This window comes from Cololabis saira, chromosome 7 (assembly GCF_033807715.1).
Source record: "Cololabis saira isolate AMF1-May2022 chromosome 7, fColSai1.1, whole genome shotgun sequence".
Classification (NCBI taxonomy): Eukaryota; Metazoa; Chordata; class Actinopteri; order Beloniformes; family Belonidae; genus Cololabis; species Cololabis saira.
This window is the reverse complement of record NC_084593.1, coordinates 11,667,214-11,687,407: the sequence shown is the minus strand read 5'-3', so window position 1 is coordinate 11,687,407 and position 20,194 is coordinate 11,667,214. Positions and strand designations below refer to the sequence as shown.

General features: G+C 48.7%; 1 protein-coding gene across 1 annotated transcript in view; it reads right to left on the bottom strand.

Moving 5' to 3' along the window:
• Positions 1-1,466: 1,466 nt before the first annotated feature.
• Positions 1,467-20,194, bottom strand: part of nfkb1 (nuclear factor of kappa light polypeptide gene enhancer in B-cells 1) — a 31,097-nt gene continuing 12,369 nt past the window's right edge. Inside the window, exons 6-21 of the mRNA XM_061724832.1 lie at positions 15,501-15,652; positions 14,760-14,923; positions 13,683-13,841; positions 11,876-11,980; positions 11,704-11,795; positions 11,271-11,409; positions 9,947-10,096; positions 9,494-9,875; positions 7,516-7,630; positions 7,209-7,410; positions 5,755-5,924; positions 3,858-4,091; positions 3,120-3,186; positions 2,069-2,232; positions 1,733-1,871; positions 1,467-1,668 (exon numbers count right to left, since the gene is read on the bottom strand). Of these exons, the coding sequence (XP_061580816.1) occupies positions 1,592-1,668; positions 1,733-1,871; positions 2,069-2,232; positions 3,120-3,186; positions 3,858-4,091; positions 5,755-5,924; positions 7,209-7,410; positions 7,516-7,630; positions 9,494-9,875; positions 9,947-10,096; positions 11,271-11,409; positions 11,704-11,795; positions 11,876-11,980; positions 13,683-13,841; positions 14,760-14,923; positions 15,501-15,652 (2,511 nt within the window). The 3' untranslated portion in view covers positions 1,467-1,591. The remainder of the gene's footprint in view (positions 1,669-1,732; positions 1,872-2,068; positions 2,233-3,119; positions 3,187-3,857; positions 4,092-5,754; positions 5,925-7,208; positions 7,411-7,515; positions 7,631-9,493; positions 9,876-9,946; positions 10,097-11,270; positions 11,410-11,703; positions 11,796-11,875; positions 11,981-13,682; positions 13,842-14,759; positions 14,924-15,500; positions 15,653-20,194) is intronic.

The following is a 20,194-nucleotide window of genomic DNA, read 5'->3' as shown; positions in this document are numbered from 1 at the left end:
AGATTTATATTTTTCAGCCCAATTGGGTTGAAACTTGCCCAACCTGGCAACACAGATTTAGAACCTCCGCAGGAGATTCTCCTCAAAACGATGAAATAAACTTTTGAATGATGACTGGAAACATTCCCTCTAAAATTAAGACCCTTGGGTTGAGATTTGACACAAATAAAGACATTTAAAGGCCTTATTTTAGGAAAATGGAGTTTAAGCCTTTTTGAGGACCCGTGGCCGCTCTGTTCAAGCACGGTGGCGGAGGGGGGGTCAGCATGGTCGGGGGGGTGGTTGGCATCATAGACATATAAACGTAGACGCCGCATCAAGTGGTTTTGCCCGCTGCTGCGATACGTCAACGTCGCCGCCATATTGGATGTTCAAGACTGCGCTGTAAACTAATACAAGTACGGTAAATTAACTTATTTTCATAAAGCGCCTTTCTACAAAGAAATTTACGTTTTACGTCTCATTTATTCATTCACACATGCACTAATATACTTAGGAAACAGTTAGGCACCAAATATAATATATTATTATATTATAATATATAATATAATAAAACAAATTTTCAAATAATAAAATAACACATTTTTCAGAAAATAAAATAACTGAAAATATTAGAAAAATGGTTCAATTATGTTATTTTGTTACTTGAGAAATGTTGAATGTTTATGTAAAATATGCTTTGCTGATGAGAAAATATGTTTCTCTATTTTTCTTATTTTTGTGAGGGGGGATATATATTGTTTTTCGGCGATACCTTGTTCTCTATAGCTGATATAACATGAATTACTCCTATGTGGGATCAATACAGTTCTTATTATTGCCATCTGAGAAAATTAAATATATTATATTTGGTTCCTAACTGTTTCCCAAGTATATTAGTGCGTGTGTGAATGAATGAATGAGACGTAAAACGTACATTTCTTTGTAGAAAGGCGCTTTATGAAAATAAGTTAATTTACTTGTATTAGTTTACAGTGTAGTCTTGCCACATCCAATATGGCGGCGTTTTTGACATATCGCAGCAGTTCGATGGGGCGTCTACGTGTATATGTCTATGGTCCGCATGGTCGGGGGCCTTCACACTAAAACACATCAGTCAAACACACTGGAAGTATAAAAAACCCTTTTATTAAAAAACAACAACAGTTCGGTCAGTTCAGCCTCCTGATCGGCACATAAATACCAGCTTTGGTTTCACAGACCTGGGCTACATTTCCCACAATGCCTTGCTGTCGATTCTGCGCTGGAAGCCTTCGGACCTCCTCCAAGAGACTCGTTAAAACAGAAAAAAGGACCAGAGGAGTTCGTGAAATAAAAAACCTGAAAACAAACAGACGGATGACGGCGAGACGTTTGGACGCGTCGGGACGTTTCAACGCTCGCCGAGCTCGCCGCCGCCGCGTCCCCTCTGCCAGCGTAGCACCATTGTCCCTGCAGCTCCGGGGCCTCCCCCCAACCCGTCTTCCCTGGGACGGTCCGCTCAGAGAAACTGGAGGAAGTCTGGAGAGGAGCGGCGAGGAGCCGTCGTGAGGGGGAGGAGCCTCCTCCGAGGCGGGGGCGGAGTCAGACGGAGGGCGGACCAATGGGGCGGCTACGCCGTGGAGAGCTCCACCCCGCTGTCGCAGACGCCGCTGTCCACGTCGGCCTTCGGCTCCAGGACCGGGTCGCCTGCGGAGACGACAGAGGGGTCAGCCGTCGCCGCGGTGGCGGCGGTCGCCACGGTCGCCGCGACGACGGTGCTCACCTGTCATGGTGTCGAGGGGCGGAGCCTCCACGCGGCGTTGCAGCGCCGCCTCCAGCACGGCGAGCGCCCGACACTCCCCCACCGCCCGCAGCGCCGCCAGCAGGTCCCGGACCGTCCCGCCGGACACCTGCGGACACAACACCAGCTCCCATCATGCATCTGGGCACACACCAAACAAACGGTGCGTCCAAAATGCCGTACTAAACAGTATATACTCTGGAGCTAATGGGGATCCAGATAAAACTATAAAACTATAAAACACGAGCTCCCATCATGCATCTGGGCTCACACCGGCGGCTGGGCGGGGCGGTCATGTGACCTCACCTCGTAGCTGTCCAGCACCGTCTTGGCGGGGGAGGGGCTGAGCCTGAAGGCCGTGGTGAGGATCCCGAGGCCGAGGCCGTGCGCCAGATTCTCCCAGCATCCTTCACTATCCAGGGCGCCGCACAGCGCCTGCTTCGCCGCCGCGTCCAGCGCCGCCATGTCGCCTGCAACACAAACACGTGGCAGGGGGGCGGCCTGATGAGGATTATGGGTTATTGGATAAGAAATGTAATAATAAGTTTATAAGTGCTGTCTTTAAGTCGAGATCATTTAATGACTATCGCCACTAGCGGAGCAGGCGGGGGGGCAGAGGTGGCGGCCGCCCCGGGCCCACTGCTGCGTGGGGGCCCACGCCGAAGAGGAAACAAAAAAAAGTGTTATGAATAAAATAAGGAAAGTTGGACTATATAACAATTGCGTTCATAAGGATAAAGTTGTTTAAAAAATAAAAATGAAAGAAAAAGTCCCTTCTCCCCTTGTGTGTCTGCCTGTCATGCACGGGTACGTGCGCGCATGTTGTCTGTTTACTCTTAAGCCTGAATTATGGCATTATCGTTACAACAACGCAGAGCCTACAACGTAGGGTAAGGCGTAGGGTGTGCGTCGCCGCGTACCCTACGCCGTAGGCTCTGCGTTGGTGTAACGCGGAAAATGAAACCCTCTTTCCAATGTTTTTTTAAATGATTTCAAACGTTTTTTTGTCTCTATAAAAAAATTAAGTCAAATAACTCTAAAATTATTAGCCGATATATCAAAGTATCTTTTACTTTAATCTCTTTCTGAAATGTCGACGCTATTTGCCTTAAAATGTCTTACTGTTTTTTGTTATTAATTTTACTTATGTTTACCTTATTGTTTGTGTGTATGTCTCTTGGTCATGATACCTCCCAAAACAGGTTCTATTTTCTTATATTGTATTTCCTCTACTAGCAGTTTGTATAAATGTGTCTTCTTGTTTATGTTTATATGTGTTCAATAAAATAAAAAAAACAACAACAAAGGGGCGGCCTGATGACATCACCAGACCCGCCCAGGCGGGGGCGGGGCTCACCTTGGGGGGCCTCGGGTCCGTGGGGGGGGTTGGGCTCGTAGTCCTTCCCGCTGAGGAGATCCAGGACCTGCACAGAAACACGCGTCAGAACCGGAGCCCCGCCCACGTCCCAGTGGGGGGGGCTCATAGACATACTGTATATATACGTAGACGCCCCATCGAGCGCTGAGCCGTACGTCAACGTACATCAACAAAACAAATTTTAATTTAACATATTTGAACCATTTTTCAGACAATAAAATAACATTTGAACCATTTTTCAGACAATAAAATAACTGAAAAAAAATCTTTAAAAAGGTTCAAATATGTTATTTTGTTATTTGAAAAATGTGTTTTGTTGATGAGAAAATATGTTTCTCTATTTTTCTTATTTTTGTGAGGGGGGATATATATTGTTTTTCGACACTACCTTGTTCTCTATAGCTGATATAACATGAATTACTCCTATGTGGGATCAATAAAGTTCTTATTTTTGCCATCTGAGAAAATTCAATATATTATATTTGGTGCCTAACTGATTCCCAAGTATATTAGTGCGTGTGTGAATGAATAAATGAGACATAAAATGTTAATTTCTTTGTAGAAAGGCGCTTTATGAAAATAAGTCCATTTACTTGTATTAGTTTACAGCGCAGTCTTGAACATCCAATATGGCGGCGACGTTGACGTATCGCAGCAGCGGGCAAAACCACTCGATGCGGCGTCTATGTATATGTCTATGGGGGGGGGGGGGTCTACCTGAGAGGTGGCGGCCATGTTGAGGGGAGTGGTTCCCGGGACGTAGCCTTCGTCGTCTTCATCGCAGCCCTCCTCTTCCTCGTCCTCCCCGAGGAACAGCGGCTCAAAGTTCTCCTTCCGGGGGTCGGCGCCGGCTGCCATCAGCAGCGCCGTGAGCTTGACGGAGCCCCGTCCCGCGGCCACGTGGAGGGGGGTGGAGCCGTTGAAGGTGCAGCGGTCCACTGAGGCGTTGCCCTGGTGACCAAACATACACAGTTCTTCTTTACAGGTGTTCACAGTCAGAGGTTTGATGTTTTTATTTTGTTGGGTCTGTCGCAGTCTTAAGCCGAGGACATACCAACCCGACGTCGCCCGCTGTCGGCCGACTGCTGTGTCGCCTTGCGTCGCCTGTGTCGGGCTGGGTCGGTCTCAAAAAGAAGCATTGACACACCGCGAAGACGACACCCAACGGCGAACTAGCACTGTTGTGCGCATGCGTGAGAGGTAATTCCCCTCCATACCAGCAGGCAGCGGTAGTCATTATTCTGGGGCCCAAGGAGGAGGACATCGCTTTTTTTTTTTTAAAAGCTTTATTAAGAAAACACAAGTGCAATACAAAACAGCGGCGACCAGACGGCACAACCACCTTGAGAATTACGGCTGGCTGAAATAAATCATTTAGGAAGATAAATGTTGGTTTAATAGATGAAATCTAACAGTTGTAGCTACACCTGTTAAGAAATTTGCTCCGAAAATTTTGAGATTTCTGCCTGCCGGCTCTGGAGCTGATTTATGGTTCCGCGTTAAATTGATGCAGAGCCTACGGCGTAGGGTACGGCGTACGGCGCGCGTCGCCACGTAACCTACGCCGTAGGCTCTGCGTTGGTGTAATGCAGAACCATAAATCAACCTTTATTCTGGCGAGGTTTGAAAAAGACTTCGCAACAACGGGAAAGCGAGTGATTATATACATTCACTGAGTGAATATTATGAAAGTAAAATATATATTTCTCGCTAGAAATGTAATCAAAACGCATTTTTATGCAGAAACTAACTCGAAATATTGATTTTATTCACAAAAAAATAAGAAATGTCCGCCATGTTTCTTTTTTGATTCAGTCCGCAAATGACGACGAAAAGCATTATGGGAAATTCTGGGAACAGCCAATCACAGAGTGAGCTGTTGACCGACGTCCTGACGCCCATTCGACATGTCGAATCGGCTGAAAAGCTCCCGAGGGGAGGCCGACCTGTGGCGACGTGCGGGACACACCGGGGAAACTATGCCGACACACGCGCACCGAAGCTCATCGACGGCCCGACGGCCGACAATCGGCTTGGTGTGTCAGGACCTTTAGTCCAGTCTTAAGCCTGGGATATACTTGCAGTTCAGACCTCGTACGCATCATGGCCGCTACGCGTATCCTGCTTTCATTTGACGCGTCGACGTGCACGTTCTCGAAAAGACAGTGAACGCGTACGCGACCTGCGGTTCTGGCTCTGGCCGCTGCTCCCGGTCAGATACCAGCAAGCCACAAGTGATGACGCGGAGGTCGCTCGCGCTGTTTCCTTTGCAGAGATCGCAACCAAAGTAATGTTATAATCTCCTACATCATCCAATGTTGTCATTTTAACTTGTTCGTTGTTCTAATCTGCTACCGCTACTACTAAATATTTAATCAATTTTCCAAATGTTGCTCTGCTTACTGCCACCTATCGGCCACCGCCGGTAGGACGCGCTCTCCTCGCGTACTACGTGAGCAACATTGCGGTTGGTGGTGCACGCGAACAGACGTGAACGCAAGCACCAACAGGAAGTATATCCCAGGCTTTCGTCCAGTCAGTCACCAGTCTTAGTCCAGTCTCAGACCAGTTTTAGTCCTGTCTTAGTTCAGTCTTAGACCGGTATGACGCGTACTTCCAGCAGCAGGCAGCCGGCCAGCGACACGTTGTTGGCCTCCGTGGCGAGGTGGAGGGCGGTCCGCCCACAGCTGCGTTCCTGAACCTCCACGTCGGCCCCGCCCTCCAACAGCTCCCTGAGCGAAGACAGCTGATTGGCCAGGACAGCCAGGTGGATGGCACACAGACCTGTAACCATGGAAACAGAGACAGAGCATGACCTCGAGAGTCTGGCAGCTACTGGGAGCAGCGAGGGAGACAGAACTGTTCATCATCTTGATTTTATTTTTCAGGAAAAACGACACCAACATTCTTGTTGAACGTGAAAGCAGAAGAACCAAGACTCTCCGGGAGACACAACTGCTGACAGACTGCCCAGGATTAAACATGTGGTTGTACATCATGACAGCACACTGTGTCCTCAGTGAAGCACATCTAGCGGGTGAGAATGATTGTGTTGGTTTCTGTTAATTTTTTGTGCAACAAACCAACCAACCGACCAACCGACTGACCAACCAATGAAGCAACTAACCAACCAATCATCCAACCAACTAATCCACTAACCAACCAACCAACCAATAGAGATGCACCGATCGATCAGCAACCGATCGGTATTGGCCCGATAATGGCCCTATCGGTTTTGATCGGAGATCGGAAAATAATAGTTGAAATCAGGCCGATCTGATGACGTTTACAACAACAAACCGCCGCCAGCGCGTGCATTCCCACATCTCAGACCCACGTCCTTAGCAGCGGTATGCGCTGCTGCGTCGTAAATATTTCACTGATTAATGTCCGCCGGAGTTTTACCAGACTATATACAGTCCTAAACCTTACACAGGACGACAGTTTTGTCAGTCGGCTTCACGAGTGACATTTGGAGCTCTAGTGTGAAGAGTTGAGCTTCACTCACAAGAGTTTCCTCACATGCTTTCACAAAGCTGAATACGGTAAATCATAATTCATTTTTTATTGTAAGATTTATTCCTTTTTCCTCAGGAAAACTAAGGTTTATAGTTTACAACTTGTATCAACTTTTAGAGAGTGACATGTCTACTGTTGTCTGTGTTGGTGCACTTGTTGTACATAATTATTGCCACAGGAAAGCTGAAGCTAATGAGCTACACTTACTCTTTGTAAGCCGAGTCTAAATCGTCTCTAAGAGTCTCTAGAGGGTGAAATATTGTCAATTCAGTCAATTCATGATACTTTCTCATCTCCTAATTTTTATACCTAATAATACAATGTCAGTGTTTTGTACATGAGACAACACTATTGAAGAATGTAATGGATTTCATGCTGTGATCGGTGATCGGCAGATACTGATTTTGGAAATCGGTGATCGGCCCTGAAAAATTCTGATCGGTGCATCTCTACCAACCAACCAACCAACCAACCAAAGCTTCTGGTTCCTTGTTTCGCAGCTACGTGCGCAACCCTGTGCGTGCAGGTGCGCGGCCGGTCTGGGCCTACCTGCTGTGTTGGGGTTCTCCAGCAGCTCCCTCATCTCTGCGTGTTTCAGTAAAAACTGGACCATCCCGCCTCCTTCCTGCTGCGCCGCCAGGTGCAGCACCGTGTTGCCGTGGCGATCGGTCAGAGCCGGGTCGGCGCCGGCCAGCAGCAGCGCCTCCACCGCCTCCTTCTGCTGGGTGATCACCGCCAGGTGCAAAGGAGTCTGGGAGAAAAATCCAGTCAGAGATCATGTGGGTGCTTCAGGAACAAAACACGACTTCAAAATAAAACTTATCGGACCGGGAACCAGACCTGTGGTCCCCCGTACCTGGTAGAGGTGGTTCCTCATGTTGAGCACCTGCTCTCCGGGCAGAGAGGCCACGACCTGGGTCAGACTCCTCAGGACGTCCTGCTGGCTGTGGAGGACGGCCAGGTGCAGCCCACTGTTAACGAGGGACGGTAACGATGAGGACAGGTCAGACACATGGTACTTTTCCACTAGCACCTCTAGTAGGTGCTAGTGGGTGCTAGTAGGTGCTAGTAGGTGCTAGTAGGTGCTAGTAGGTGCTAGTGGGTGCTAGTAGATACTAGTGGGTGCTAGTAGATACTAGTAGATACTAGTAGGTGCTAGTAGGTGCTAGTAGGTGCTAGTAGGTGCTAGTAGGTGCTAGTGGGTGCTAGTAGATACTAGTGGGTGCTAGTAGGTGCTAGTAGGTGCTAGTAGGTGCTAGTGGGTGCTAGTAGATACTAGTAGGTGCTAGTAGGTGCTAGTAGGTGCTAGTGGGTGCTAGTAGGTGCTAGTAGATACTAGTAGGTGCTAGTAGATACTAGTAGGTTCTAGTAGGTGCTAGTGGGTGCTAGTAGGTGCTAGTAGGTGCTAGTAGATACTAGTGGGTGCTAGTAGATACTAGTAGGTTCTAGTAGGTGCTAGTGGGTGCTAGTAGGTGCTAGTAGATACTAGTGGGTGCTAGTAGGTACTAGTGGGTGCTAGTAGGTGCTAGTAGATACTAGTAAGTGCTAGTGGGTGCTAGTAGATACTAGTGGGTGCTAGTAGGTACTAGTGGGTGCTAGTAGGTGCTAGTAGGTGCTAGTATTTTTTTTTTTTTTTTTTTTTTTTTTTTAATCCCGGTTTTTTTCCCATTTTTACCACCCCGTGCTCCTACCTACTGACAGTCCTGGGCATTGCCATCCTCTACCAACCCCGGGAGGGCCCTGCACTGAGCTCAGGTCTCCTCCTTATCCTGAGGAGTGAGCAGGCCGCATCTTTTCACCAGGGGTTTCTCCGGCCGAACGTAGCGCGTGGAAGGATCACGTTATTCCGGCCGGATCCTTCCCACCCTGTCTGGCGCCCCGGTTGGCCAGAGGGGGCATGTATAGCCCAGGACTGTGTGCATGTTTTTGTGAGGGTAGCTCACACTAGCTACCCAGGGGAACACGGGGAGAACATGCAAACTCCACACAGAAAGATCCTTTCGCCAACCCCACCCATGGTGTGGGCACTGAAGTCATGGGGGAACTAACACGCACTTCAGCACCCACAGCGTCCCCCGGCGGGAATCGAACCCAGGACCTTCTTGCTGTGAGACCGCTGCACTACCAGCTGCGCCACCGTGCCCCCTAGTAGGTGCTAGTAGATACTAGTAGATACTAGTAGTTGCTAGTAGATACTAGTAGGTGCTAGTGGGTGCTAGTAGATACTAGTAGGTACTAGTGGGTGCTAGTAGGTGCTAGTAGATGCTAGTAGATACTAGTGGGTACTAGTAGATGCTAGTAGGTGTTAGTAGATAGTAGTAGTTGCTAGTAGATGCTAGTGGGTGCTAGTAGGTGCTAGTAGATACTAGTGGGTACTAGTGGGTGCTAGTAGATACTAGTGGGTACTAGTAGATGCTAGTAGATGCTAGTAGATACTAGTGGGTACTAGTAGATGCTAGTAGATGCTAGTAGGTGTTAGTAGATACTAGTAGTTGCTAGTAGATACTAGTAGGTGCTAGTAGGTGCTAGTGGGTGCTAGTAGATGCTAGTAGGTACTAGTAGGTGCTAGTAGGTGCTAGTGGGTGCTAGTAGGTACTAGTGGGTACTAGTAGGTGCTAGTAGGTGCTAGTAGATGCTAGTAGGTACTAGTAGGTACTAGTAGATACTAGTGGGTGCTAGTGGGTGCTAGTAGGTACTAGTGGGTACTAGTAGGTGCTAGTAGGTGCTAGTAGATGCTAGTAGGTACTAGTGGGTACTAGTGGGTGCTAGTAAATACTAGTAGACACTAGTGGGTGCTAGTAGAAAGGTGTCAGGTGAGACGGTGAGGGACCTACGTGTCTCCGTCCTCGTCCTGCGCCGCCATCAGGGGGCGCTGCAGCGCCAGCAGGAAGGCCGCGTCCCCGGTGACGGAGTAGAGGAAGAGGGCGTCCAGCTGCCGGCTGGACCGGGCCGTGGTGGGACACTCGTCGTCCCCCGCCGGGTCCTCACCAGCCCCGCCGCCCGCGGCGGGCGCTGTCCGCAGCTCCGCCCCCGACGGCGGGTCGTCGTCAGGGTCGCTGTCGTCGCCGCTGTCGTCGCCGCTGTCCTCCGGAGCCCCGCCCTCGTCGTGTTTGATGCCGCCGCCCCCTCCGGCGGAGTACCCGGTGGAGAACCCTCCCCCACCTCCACCCCCGCCCCCTCCGCCGTAGTTGTACCCCGTGAAGCCCTGGAAGTATCCTGCAGGAGACAGCAGACCGTGAGGCTCCGCCTCCACCAACCAGCACCCTCCATCCAGGCGGTGACCTCACCTCCGGCTCCGCCCCCTGCTGGTCCGGGACCTCCCCCTGCGGCTGGCCCCGCCCCCCCTCCTCGGTACAGACCTCCTCCTCCGCCGTGGCCGCTGAAGTCCTGGAAGTTGGGCAGCGTCTTCTGTCTCTTCCTCTGGACCTCCTCCTTGTCTGGACACAGAGATCAAAGGAGTCAAATGACCTACCTATCTGTGGGTGGAGTCCAGCCCTGAGTCTCGCATTCAGAAGGCACGCCGATTTTTCCCAGTGGCCAGCCGCGGTACTGCAACAAAAAATCCCATGGGGCCCAGAAAGCTTTTTTCCCATAGACCGCAATAGTAAAAGAGAAGCCTCTAAAACTGTTCACAGGAACCTCCAGCTGTAATCACCGGCAATTACTAATCTCTGTATTCTATATTTGTATGTCATGGACTTTATATCCGTCAAAGATGTTTTATAACGGCCAGAAAAGTCAAAGAAAAGTCTCTTTCTGGGCGTGACATCACATCGGTGTCCGTGCACTCCACAGATGTATTATATTAATATATATTATGTAATTATATTATATTATTACATTAATAATATATGTAATACTATACATGTAATAATATACATTAATTAATATATTATATTAATACATATTATATTAATATTCGCGTCATTGCCCCGGGGCATGATGGGAGGCCCCAGAGCATCATGGGAGGTGACTCAACTGCGCATGCTCTATGGGCCGCATAACGCGGAAGTAAACCCGGAGGTCCGGAACTTTTTCAGCGTATGCGCCAGGCGAGCAAAATGCATTGAAATGAATGGGCGGCCATTTTCAGTGTCCCATCCAGTTCTATAATAGATCCATGGTGGAGTCACATGACCGGGGGTCGGCAACCCGCGGCTACAGAGCCGCATGCGGCTCTTTAGCACCGCCCTAGTGGCTCCCTGGAGCTTTTTCAAAAATGTTTTACCTTTTTTTTTCTTCCTTTTTATCTTCTTTTTTTCTTCTTTTTTTCCTTTTTTTTCCTCTTTTTTTCTTTCTTTTTCCTTTCCTTTTAATCTCAACATTTCAACTTTTTTCTCGAAATTTTGACTTTTTTCTCGAAATTTCGACTTTTTTCTCAACTTTTTTCTTGAGATTGTACTTCAACATTAATCTCGACATTTCTAATGTTTTTCTTGAAATTTTGACTTTTTTTCTCGACATTTCGACTTTTTTCACAACATTTCGCCTTTTGCCATTTGCCTTCATTCTAAGGCTTTTTGTGTTTTTGGTCCAATACGGCTCTTTCAACATTTTGGGTTGCCGACCCCTGCACATGACCTACCTATAATTATGGGCGGAGCCACCTACCTATGATCTGCGGGTGGTAGGTGAACGGTTTGGGCTCGCTGGTCTCGTTGTCCGACTTCCTCTTCAGCTGCACGAAGACGGACGTGGGTTTCTGCAGGTTCTGGTCTCGGTACTTCGGAGTCTTGAACACGATGGCGAACTGTCGCCACGGCAACAGGAGCAACACAAAACACCAGAGGTCAGCTGACTGGGCGGAGCCATCCAATCAGAATAAGCTCTGCTCAGCCCGTTGGGTTCTGGGGGGTCCTGTGGGGTTCTGGGGGGTTCCCCACGGCTCTATCCTGGGCCCCCCTGTACTTAGCCTGCACGTGTTAATCTTGGTGTCTAGCGGGTTCAGGTTCAGGGGAACCCCCCAGATCCAGACCTCCAGGACCCCCCAGTAACCCCAGTAACCCCGGGACCCCCCAGGACCTCCAGGACCCCCAGGACCTACCTGTCGGTGCACGTCGGTGGGGGAGAAGTCTCCCAGCGCCTCCCAGGTCAGGCCCGAGTCGTCCTCCTCGTAGAACCTCACCTGGATGTCATCTGCAAACACACCTGCAGCGTTAGCTGGTCCGGTTCTGGTCCGGTTCAGACCTCTGATGTCATCGCGCCCCCCAGCCGACCTTTCTGGACTTTGTCGCAGAGCAGGTAGACCTCCTCCCCCCCGGTCACGCAGCCGGCGGTCCGGTCCATCCTCACGATCTTCAGGTTGGAGGCGTTGGGGGCCTCTGGGGGAAAAACACAGGAAGGAGGATCAGAGGGGACCAGGACCAGGATCTGGGATCTGCGGGTTCCTCAGCTCCATACGAGTCATCAGGGAACCGGGTCTTTGGGTTCAGGTTCTAGACCAGCACCACCAGCACCACCAGGACCAGCACTGGTAGCGTGCCGGGACACTACCACCAATAAAACTGGCGGCTCTGGTTTCCAGCAGGACTTTCCAACGTAGTAAAACCAAATTTGGATTTAGATTTTAAAGTGAGAACCGGTTCTATCTAGTGATGTACCGAAATGAAAATTTGTGGCCGAAACCGAAACCGAAAATAATAATAAACACAAATACCGAATAACATACCGAACAATGGTTCTTCGCAGTTTTCTCAATCCCTTTCCCATACAAGTAGTCTACCTAATTATTTATATTATAGTATCATATCTCCATTTCTCTTATGCACTCTGCAGTGCTTTTATTTGTTTTATTGCTTTTATGTTAAATACAGCTTATTATTATTATTATTATTATTATTATTATTATTATTATTATTATTATTATTACCTGCGTGCCATCTGTGCCAAGTCAGGAAAGTGGCCTTGATTGGTCCTCCAATATGCGAGAGGGTTATCGCTCCACGCTGTTCGCTGTTTGATTGCGCACCCTTCGGTTTTTTCCCCACTTATTCCACTGAATAATAAGCTTCTTTTCTGTTTAGAAAGTACAAATGTAGGAAGATTACAAGTAATCACCCATCTTTTACTTGTCCCTTTACTCTTTTAGAAGTAATTTTAGGAGTTTCTTTCAGGAGTGCACGGGCGGGTGAATAAAGGCTGATTTATGGTTCCGCGTAAAATCGACGGCGTAGCCTACGGCGTAGGGTACGCGGCGACGCGCACCGTTCGGTGAGTGCGCCGCGTACCCTACGCCGTAAGGTCTGCGTTGGTGTAACGCGGAACCATAAATCAGCCTTTTAAAAGGCGAGTCTCAGCTGTCAATCAAAATAACGTTGGTGCCCATAACGCGTTCAGTGTGGACAGAGAGCGTCCAATACCACGCAGTGCGACGCGACAGTCGGACGCTCGCATGCAGTTAGGACAGGCTGTCAGACAGTGAGAGTTTCGTGCACCGCATCGGTAGTACAGGCCCTTTTCTCTGCGCTCTCTCCCCGATCTCCTGCGCTGTGCGTCCCGTGACCGTCTCCATCACCACGCGATTTCCCAAATTCAACTCAGCCTGGATCATTTCTCGTGTTCTCTGTTTTTTCCCCACATCCAAGTAATGATCTGACATGCTGACATGTTTAGTGCATTTAACACCGCTCGCCCCTCACTCCACGCTGTTCGCTGTTTGATTGCCTCATCTAAGACGCCGTTATTAATTGTTCGGTTTTTTCCCCACTTATTCCACTGAACACCGAAATTTTCTTTTTGCTATTTTCAGCCGAACAATTTCGGTTACCGAACATTTGGTGCATCACTAGTTCTATCAGGTATGAGGGGGGCGGGGTTACCAAGACCAGATGAACCGTGTTAGCCCCGCCCTCACGGGGCTCGTCACCGAGACTGGAACCTGAGCTGCGACTGTAGCTCCATGACACGACACGGTGTTTATAAACTCTCTGACCAGACCAGGCCCCCAGACCGGCTCAGCAGAGACTGGTTCCAGAACCGCCCCCCCCTGGGCCCGTTCCCCCCCCAGGACTGTGTTGGACTCACTGCTGTCGTAGATGGGCTCCGACACCACCGGCTCCAGCCGGCGGGAGAAGCCCCCGTCGCTGTCGGGCAGGAAGGCGGTGAACATGAGCCGGACGACGCTCAGGTCCATGTCTTTGGCCTGGTTGGCCGCCGCGCCGCCGATCAGGCTGCGCTGGTGGTCTGGGGAGGCAAGGCACATAACGACTCAGCAAAAACACAGATCACGACTCAGCAAAAACAGAACGGTACAGCAGAGTCCGGGAGTGTTGTACCGGCGGGGAGCTCCAACACACCAACAGAGGAACGCTCTGTGATGTCACACTCAACACTTCAGATCCGCCTTGTTTGTCAAAATAAATAAAAATAATAATTAAAAAAAAAAAAAAAAAAATATATATATATATATATATATATATATATATATATATATATATATATATATATATATATATATATATATATATATATTAATATATTATTATTATTATTATCAATAATAATAATTATTATTATTAATAATAACTCACTGACCCCCATATTAATGTCCCACTTCAGAATTAGAATCTGAGTAAATGTACGGTAACAATAGTATCGCAGGTTAGCATGACGCTAACTAATGCCAATGGCAACATCTGAAACATGTTTGGATGGACAGTCAGTCCAATCAGACTGAATGTAGGGGGATGTTAGTTAGCATCACAGGTTAGCATAATGTTAGCACCATAGATTAGTATACTGTTAGCATTATAGATAAGCATAATCTTAGTATCATAGGTTATTATAAAGTTAGTATCATAGGTTAGCATAAAGTTAGCACCACGGATTGGCATAATGTTAGCTCTATAGTTTAGCATAATGTTAGCACGTGGATTAACATAATGTTAGCAACATCGATTAGTATAATGTTAGCACCATACATTAGTATAATGCTAGTATCGTAGCTTAGCCGAGGGTTGGGGGGACGTCAACAAGGACTGCTGGAACCAGATTGAACAGAATGAACGTAACGTTGGTTATCATCATTAACATGAACTAGGCTAAGCTCATGTAGCTACAGCTGTGGGCCGGTACTGGGCCGGTACCAGGACCGGGACTCACCGCTCAGCTCCCGCGGGGCCCGGACCTCCCCCTGCAGGGCGTCCACCTCCGGGTGGATGGAGACGCCGCAGTTGTAGCCCATCCGGACGGCCTCCACCATCCGCTCCTCCAGCGTCTTGCTCACGTTCTTCTTGGTGACGTGGAGGATCCCCAGGTTGGGGAAGCTGCGGAGAGACAGGACAGTTCAGACTAGGGCTGAACGATTATCGTATTTTCTGGACTATAACCCGCACCTGAATATAAGCCGCATCCGCTCTATTTTAAAAAAAATAATAAAAAAAAGATATGCAAGCCGCATATATTTATGTTGTTAAATTAGATTTTTACGACATGTACAGAACGATTTTGAACTGTAAATGATGTACATGTATGTACCAAAATAGATCCTTTTAACACTGCAGCAACTATGCTGATTAAAACGGGACAGAACCAAGAGAAAATGACCAGTATTTATTTATCTATTTATCTGTTTGAAATCTGCTTCTACTTCTATCTACTGAAGAAGAAGTAGCATATTCTTCTGTGCATTTATTTTGTCTTAGTTTTGATTCTAATTCCGGTTAGATAGCCCCGAGCGGTGGAAGAAAAATCCACAGAATAGCCACACCTTTGTATAAGCTGCATGTTTCAAAACCTATGAAAAAAGTAGCAGCTTATAGTCCAGAAAATACGGCTATTTCAAAAATTGTTCAGCACTAGTGTCGGCCCGGTTCAGACCCGGTCCCGGTCCGGTGCCGGTACCTGATGGTGGCGTCCTTGGACTGCAGGTCGGCGATGCAGATGCCCTTGTCGCACTGCTTCCCCACCAGGCTGTGGGCGTGGAGCTGAGGGTGGGGGGTCAGCGCCGTCACCAGCTGGACCACCACCCGGGCCTGGCCCTGGTAGTTACACACCTGCAACAGAACCAGAACCAGCACACGTCAACCCGGGGACTGGGACAGTCCTGGTCCAACCTGGACCGGGTGGATCCAAGTTCCACCAACAGAACTAGTGGTCGGGACTGAAAGAACCAAATACATCTATCATCCTTCCATCATCCATTCATCCACCCATTTATCGATCCATACATCCATTCATCTATTAATCCATCCATCCCTCCATCCATCCCTCCATCCATCCCTCCATCCATCCCTCCATCCATCCCTCCATCCATCCCTCCATCATCCCTCCATCTGTCCCCCACGTCACCAGATCCATGTATGTTGTTTAACAGAGCTACTGTCCTCCACCAGCAGGGGGCGCCAGCAGCTCGTCTGAGACTCACGGAGACGTGACCGTCGTCTGAGCTGAAGAACCGTAACGTCCTGATCAATGATCAATCCCCGCCTGGTGTATCGATTAACCCGTATCTTAATTAGCAGCTGTGTGACGGATGAAGACACAGCTAAACAGGTGACGGCGCAACAGAAACACAGATGAAAATGCAGCTAAAAACATTAAGGTGACGGCGCACCTACAAAAAAGTAAAAAAAATAAATAAAAAAAGTACAGCACCATAAAGCATGAACTATAAAAACACCCTAAAACTCAGATAGACTAACAGACCACACGTTTCAACTAGCAGATAGCCGATGCTACAATAAAAACCCCAGCCAGATCTGGCGTCATTAAATTAAATAAAGATGTTCTTGCCTATTTGACGCGAAGTCTGCGCCTCCCGTTTCGTCAAAGTCCCGGGCCAGTCCCCTCAGCCTCTGGTCTGTCATCAAACGGTGGAACCAGCACCGAAGCCGGTTTTAGGGGGGGGCAGGGGTGGGCTATGCCCACCCAAACGTGCCTCCTGCCCACCGACGTCTCCATCCTGGCGAGAGTGGAGAGCGGAGAGCGGAGCCACGGCTACGCCGTCTACGCCGTAGCCTCTCCGTTTGGGTGGGCATAGCCCACCCCTGCCCCACCCCCCCCCTAAAACCGGCCTCGCCCAGCACGTACCAAAAATAAAACCTTCAAAAAAAAGGGTATGCAAAGTGCGTACAGGATTCCGGCTGGCTGCGCCGCTGCATTATATACAGTTTAATGCACTGGTAAGATGCGCACGACATTGATCATTTTTGCAGATCTCCCGTGCATCACAGAACTTTGATCCAGTTTGCCTGAACCGAGACGTCTTATGGGCTCCCTCGTCAGCCTCCACGGCCGGGAGAGAGCTGCTCATCTATGTTTTAGATACCTGTCCCAGTTAAACTAATGGGGCTTATCTTCCCAGAGCCACCGGTCTACGTCATCGCCCCCAGAATGCATTGCGCAGGTAAAACATGGCGCCTCCCGCAGGTCAAAACATGTGATAAACATTGTAGATTTTTAAAGCAATTAGATTATTTTATGTGTTTCTAACAACATATTTTAGTATAAGAGAACAATTATGGCTAATTAGGGACTACAAGTCTTAATAACCAGGGTTCCTTTTAAAGGATTAATAAAGTCGTCTGAATCTGAATCTATTAATCCATCTATTGATCCACCAATCCCTCCATCCATTAATACATTACATCTATTGATCCATCCATCATCATCTTGATTAATCTCCTCAGAGGTTAACCGTCTGTGGAGGATCATCATTTATTTTCTTAACCAGTCTGGTTAAAGTGGTTTAACCAGACTGGTGGAACTAATGGCTGTAAGAAAACAGTCTGCTGTTTGTTTACAGATTTAAACGCTGATTCTTCAGTCTTTCATGTCGGATTTCCTTCTTCAGGGTTTCAGTTGCTTCCTCGTGCTGATCTGCATGATGTCGTTACGGTGGTTTCTCTAGAGAAACCAGAAACACTCTGTTCCTGTTTCTGTGTGTGTGTGTGTGTGTGTGTGTGTGTGTGTGTGTGTGTGTGTGTGTGTGTGTGTGTGTGTGTGTGTGTGTGTGTGTGTGTGTGTGTGTGTGTGTGTGTGTGTGTGTGTGTGTGTGTGTGGGCATCACTCTGCAGCAGATATTTGCCTGCAGGAGTGTTGCACCAGCCCACTTCCTCTTCCCGGTTCTGCCGCCGCTCGCAGCGCTCCTGCACACAGAGACGGTTCCTAGAAACACGGCGGCGCTGCTGCGCTGGTTTCCTGCCCCTGAGGCCTTGAGGCCCTGAGGCCCCGGCACCGCGGCGCTGAGCGCTGCAGCAGCCCAGCTCAGGCCCGCGGTGGACCCACTTCCTGTCCTCGGGTCTCTGGCCCCGGCTGAACTCCTGCATCACTTCCTCTCCCAGCGCCTCTGCAGGCCGCTGGAGGCTCCGCCCCCTTCCCCCCCAGGACCAATGACCAGCCAGCTGCTGCTCACCACCATCACTGATGACCTGATCACCATCATTGATTAACTGCAGGGTGTCTACAGGTCTGACCGAGGTAAATTTAAAGAGGACCTATTTTGAAAAACAGGTTTCCTCTTGCTTTAACATATATAAAGTGGTCTCCCCTCAGCCTGCCAACTCAGAGAAGGAGGAAAGCAACCAAATTCTACAGTGTCTGTACAGCCGCCCGGATGAGCCATCCAGTCTGATGTGGATCTACGAGCTGTTCAGATTCTGCTCCCTTTCCTTACGTAACCAAAATGCAAACCACGCCCACAACTAAACAACGTGTCCTAACTGCATGCGAGCGTCCGACTATCCCGTAGCACTGCGTGACGTCGGACGCTCTCTGTCCATCTCCCTCCAGCAGCTGCCACTTTATTGAGGTTTTTGTAGTGAAATGAGGAGGAATCATAGAGATAACTTCTCATTTCAACTAACTGGATCAGCCGTTCCTCATCATGACTGTTTCCTACAGCGCTTTCCTACAGCAGGGCGTCCAACAAATGTTCAGCTCAAAACGGCGCACCGCATCGCGCTGCGCAGCGTCGCTGCGGCCAGTTAGGACAGTCCAATAGATAATAAAGCAATTGAATTGATTTTGTCGCTGACGCTCGCTCGCATCGCATGCAGTAATGACACGGTGTTAGGACACGGTAACTCTGCCAGCCGGAGCTTCCGCCATTTTTTCGTAGCGGGGTATCGCGTCATTCAGGCAGCCAATCAGTACAGAGCCTCATTATCATAGCCCCGCCCACTCAGAATCCCACATAGATAAGGAGGTTAGAAACGGGGAAGATAAAGACATGGCTCAGAGGCTGAATTTCTAATTTATTTAGCAAAAACAATCAAAAGCTTGTTTTTAAGACATTCAAGGCCTGTTTAAAATAAGTATTAGATGCCATAATAGGTCCCCTTTAAGTTTTAATACCATTTTCAAACTAAATTTAAGACCCAAAAGAGAGTCTGAGGTCAAAGTTGCCAGATCTGACAGGTTCCAACCCCAAACACAATGTAAAACCCACCGAAATAATGAAAAAACTGCTGAATCAAACATTCTGGAAGTTAAAACCATCACCAGCTTCACATCACCACTAAATAGCCCCCAAAAAGTTCAGGCTCCAAACAAAGACTACAATTAAATTGAGTAGATTACAGCAAATCAAATATCAGTGAGTTTATTTTGTAAGTTTCTACTTTTCTCTGCCATATTAGAAACTTTTTTGTTAATAATTTCCCCTAAATATTTAGTAAAAACCTGGAAAAGAAGCCAAAATATATATTTTTCAGCCCAATTGAGCTGAAACTTGCCCAAACTGGCAACACAGATTCAGGAGATTCTCCTCAAAACGATGAAATAAACTTTTTAATGATGACTGGATACATTCCCTCTAAAAGCCCGGGGGCGTCGTGCTCCACTTTCACGGCCTGGTTTCTGTTTCCGGGTCGGGGGCGTCTGATGCAGCGCCGCTAATCACACGGGGCCGTCGGCGAGGAATTTCCCGACAGACGTGCGAGGAGGCGGCGTGAGTGAACCGGGACAGGTCCAGACCAGCAGAGGATTCCTCTGAAGCCTCTTCCACCCAGAACCCCCCCAGATTCTGCTGAAACTCCCTCCGAGGCCCAAAACCTTCCGTCTGGAGAGGAACCAGAACCTGTTCTGACAACAGGGCCATGTGAGGGGGTTCTGGTCCGGTCCACCAGAAACGATGCAGCTTCACCGCCGTTACCGTGACGACCAGGAAGTCTTCCTCTACGGGAAAACCCCCTGCAGGTACCACTAGGGTCCAGATCCAGACCTGCAGGTTTGATTCCACATCCTCGACTAGGGCGGCAACTAACGACTATTTTAATAGTCGACTAGTCACCGACTATTGAAACGATTAGTCGACTAATCGGATAATTACTAATTTTTTTTAATTTAGTATGAGGTTGCTTTAATTATGTGGCTTGTAGCTTGCATTACGGAGCACAAGTCTTTCCCTGACCCTGCACCCCAAACTGGGACTTGCTGATTGGGCCGGAGCTTCGGGAGCTGCATGCTGGCCTGCGGTCCCCACCCCTGGTCATCCCGTTGCTGGCCCCCCCTTCTCCTCCCTTTTCTCTCTTTTGTCCTGCAGGTGGCCGTGGGTGGCTTGTAGCTTGCATTACGGAGCACAAGTCTTTTCCTGA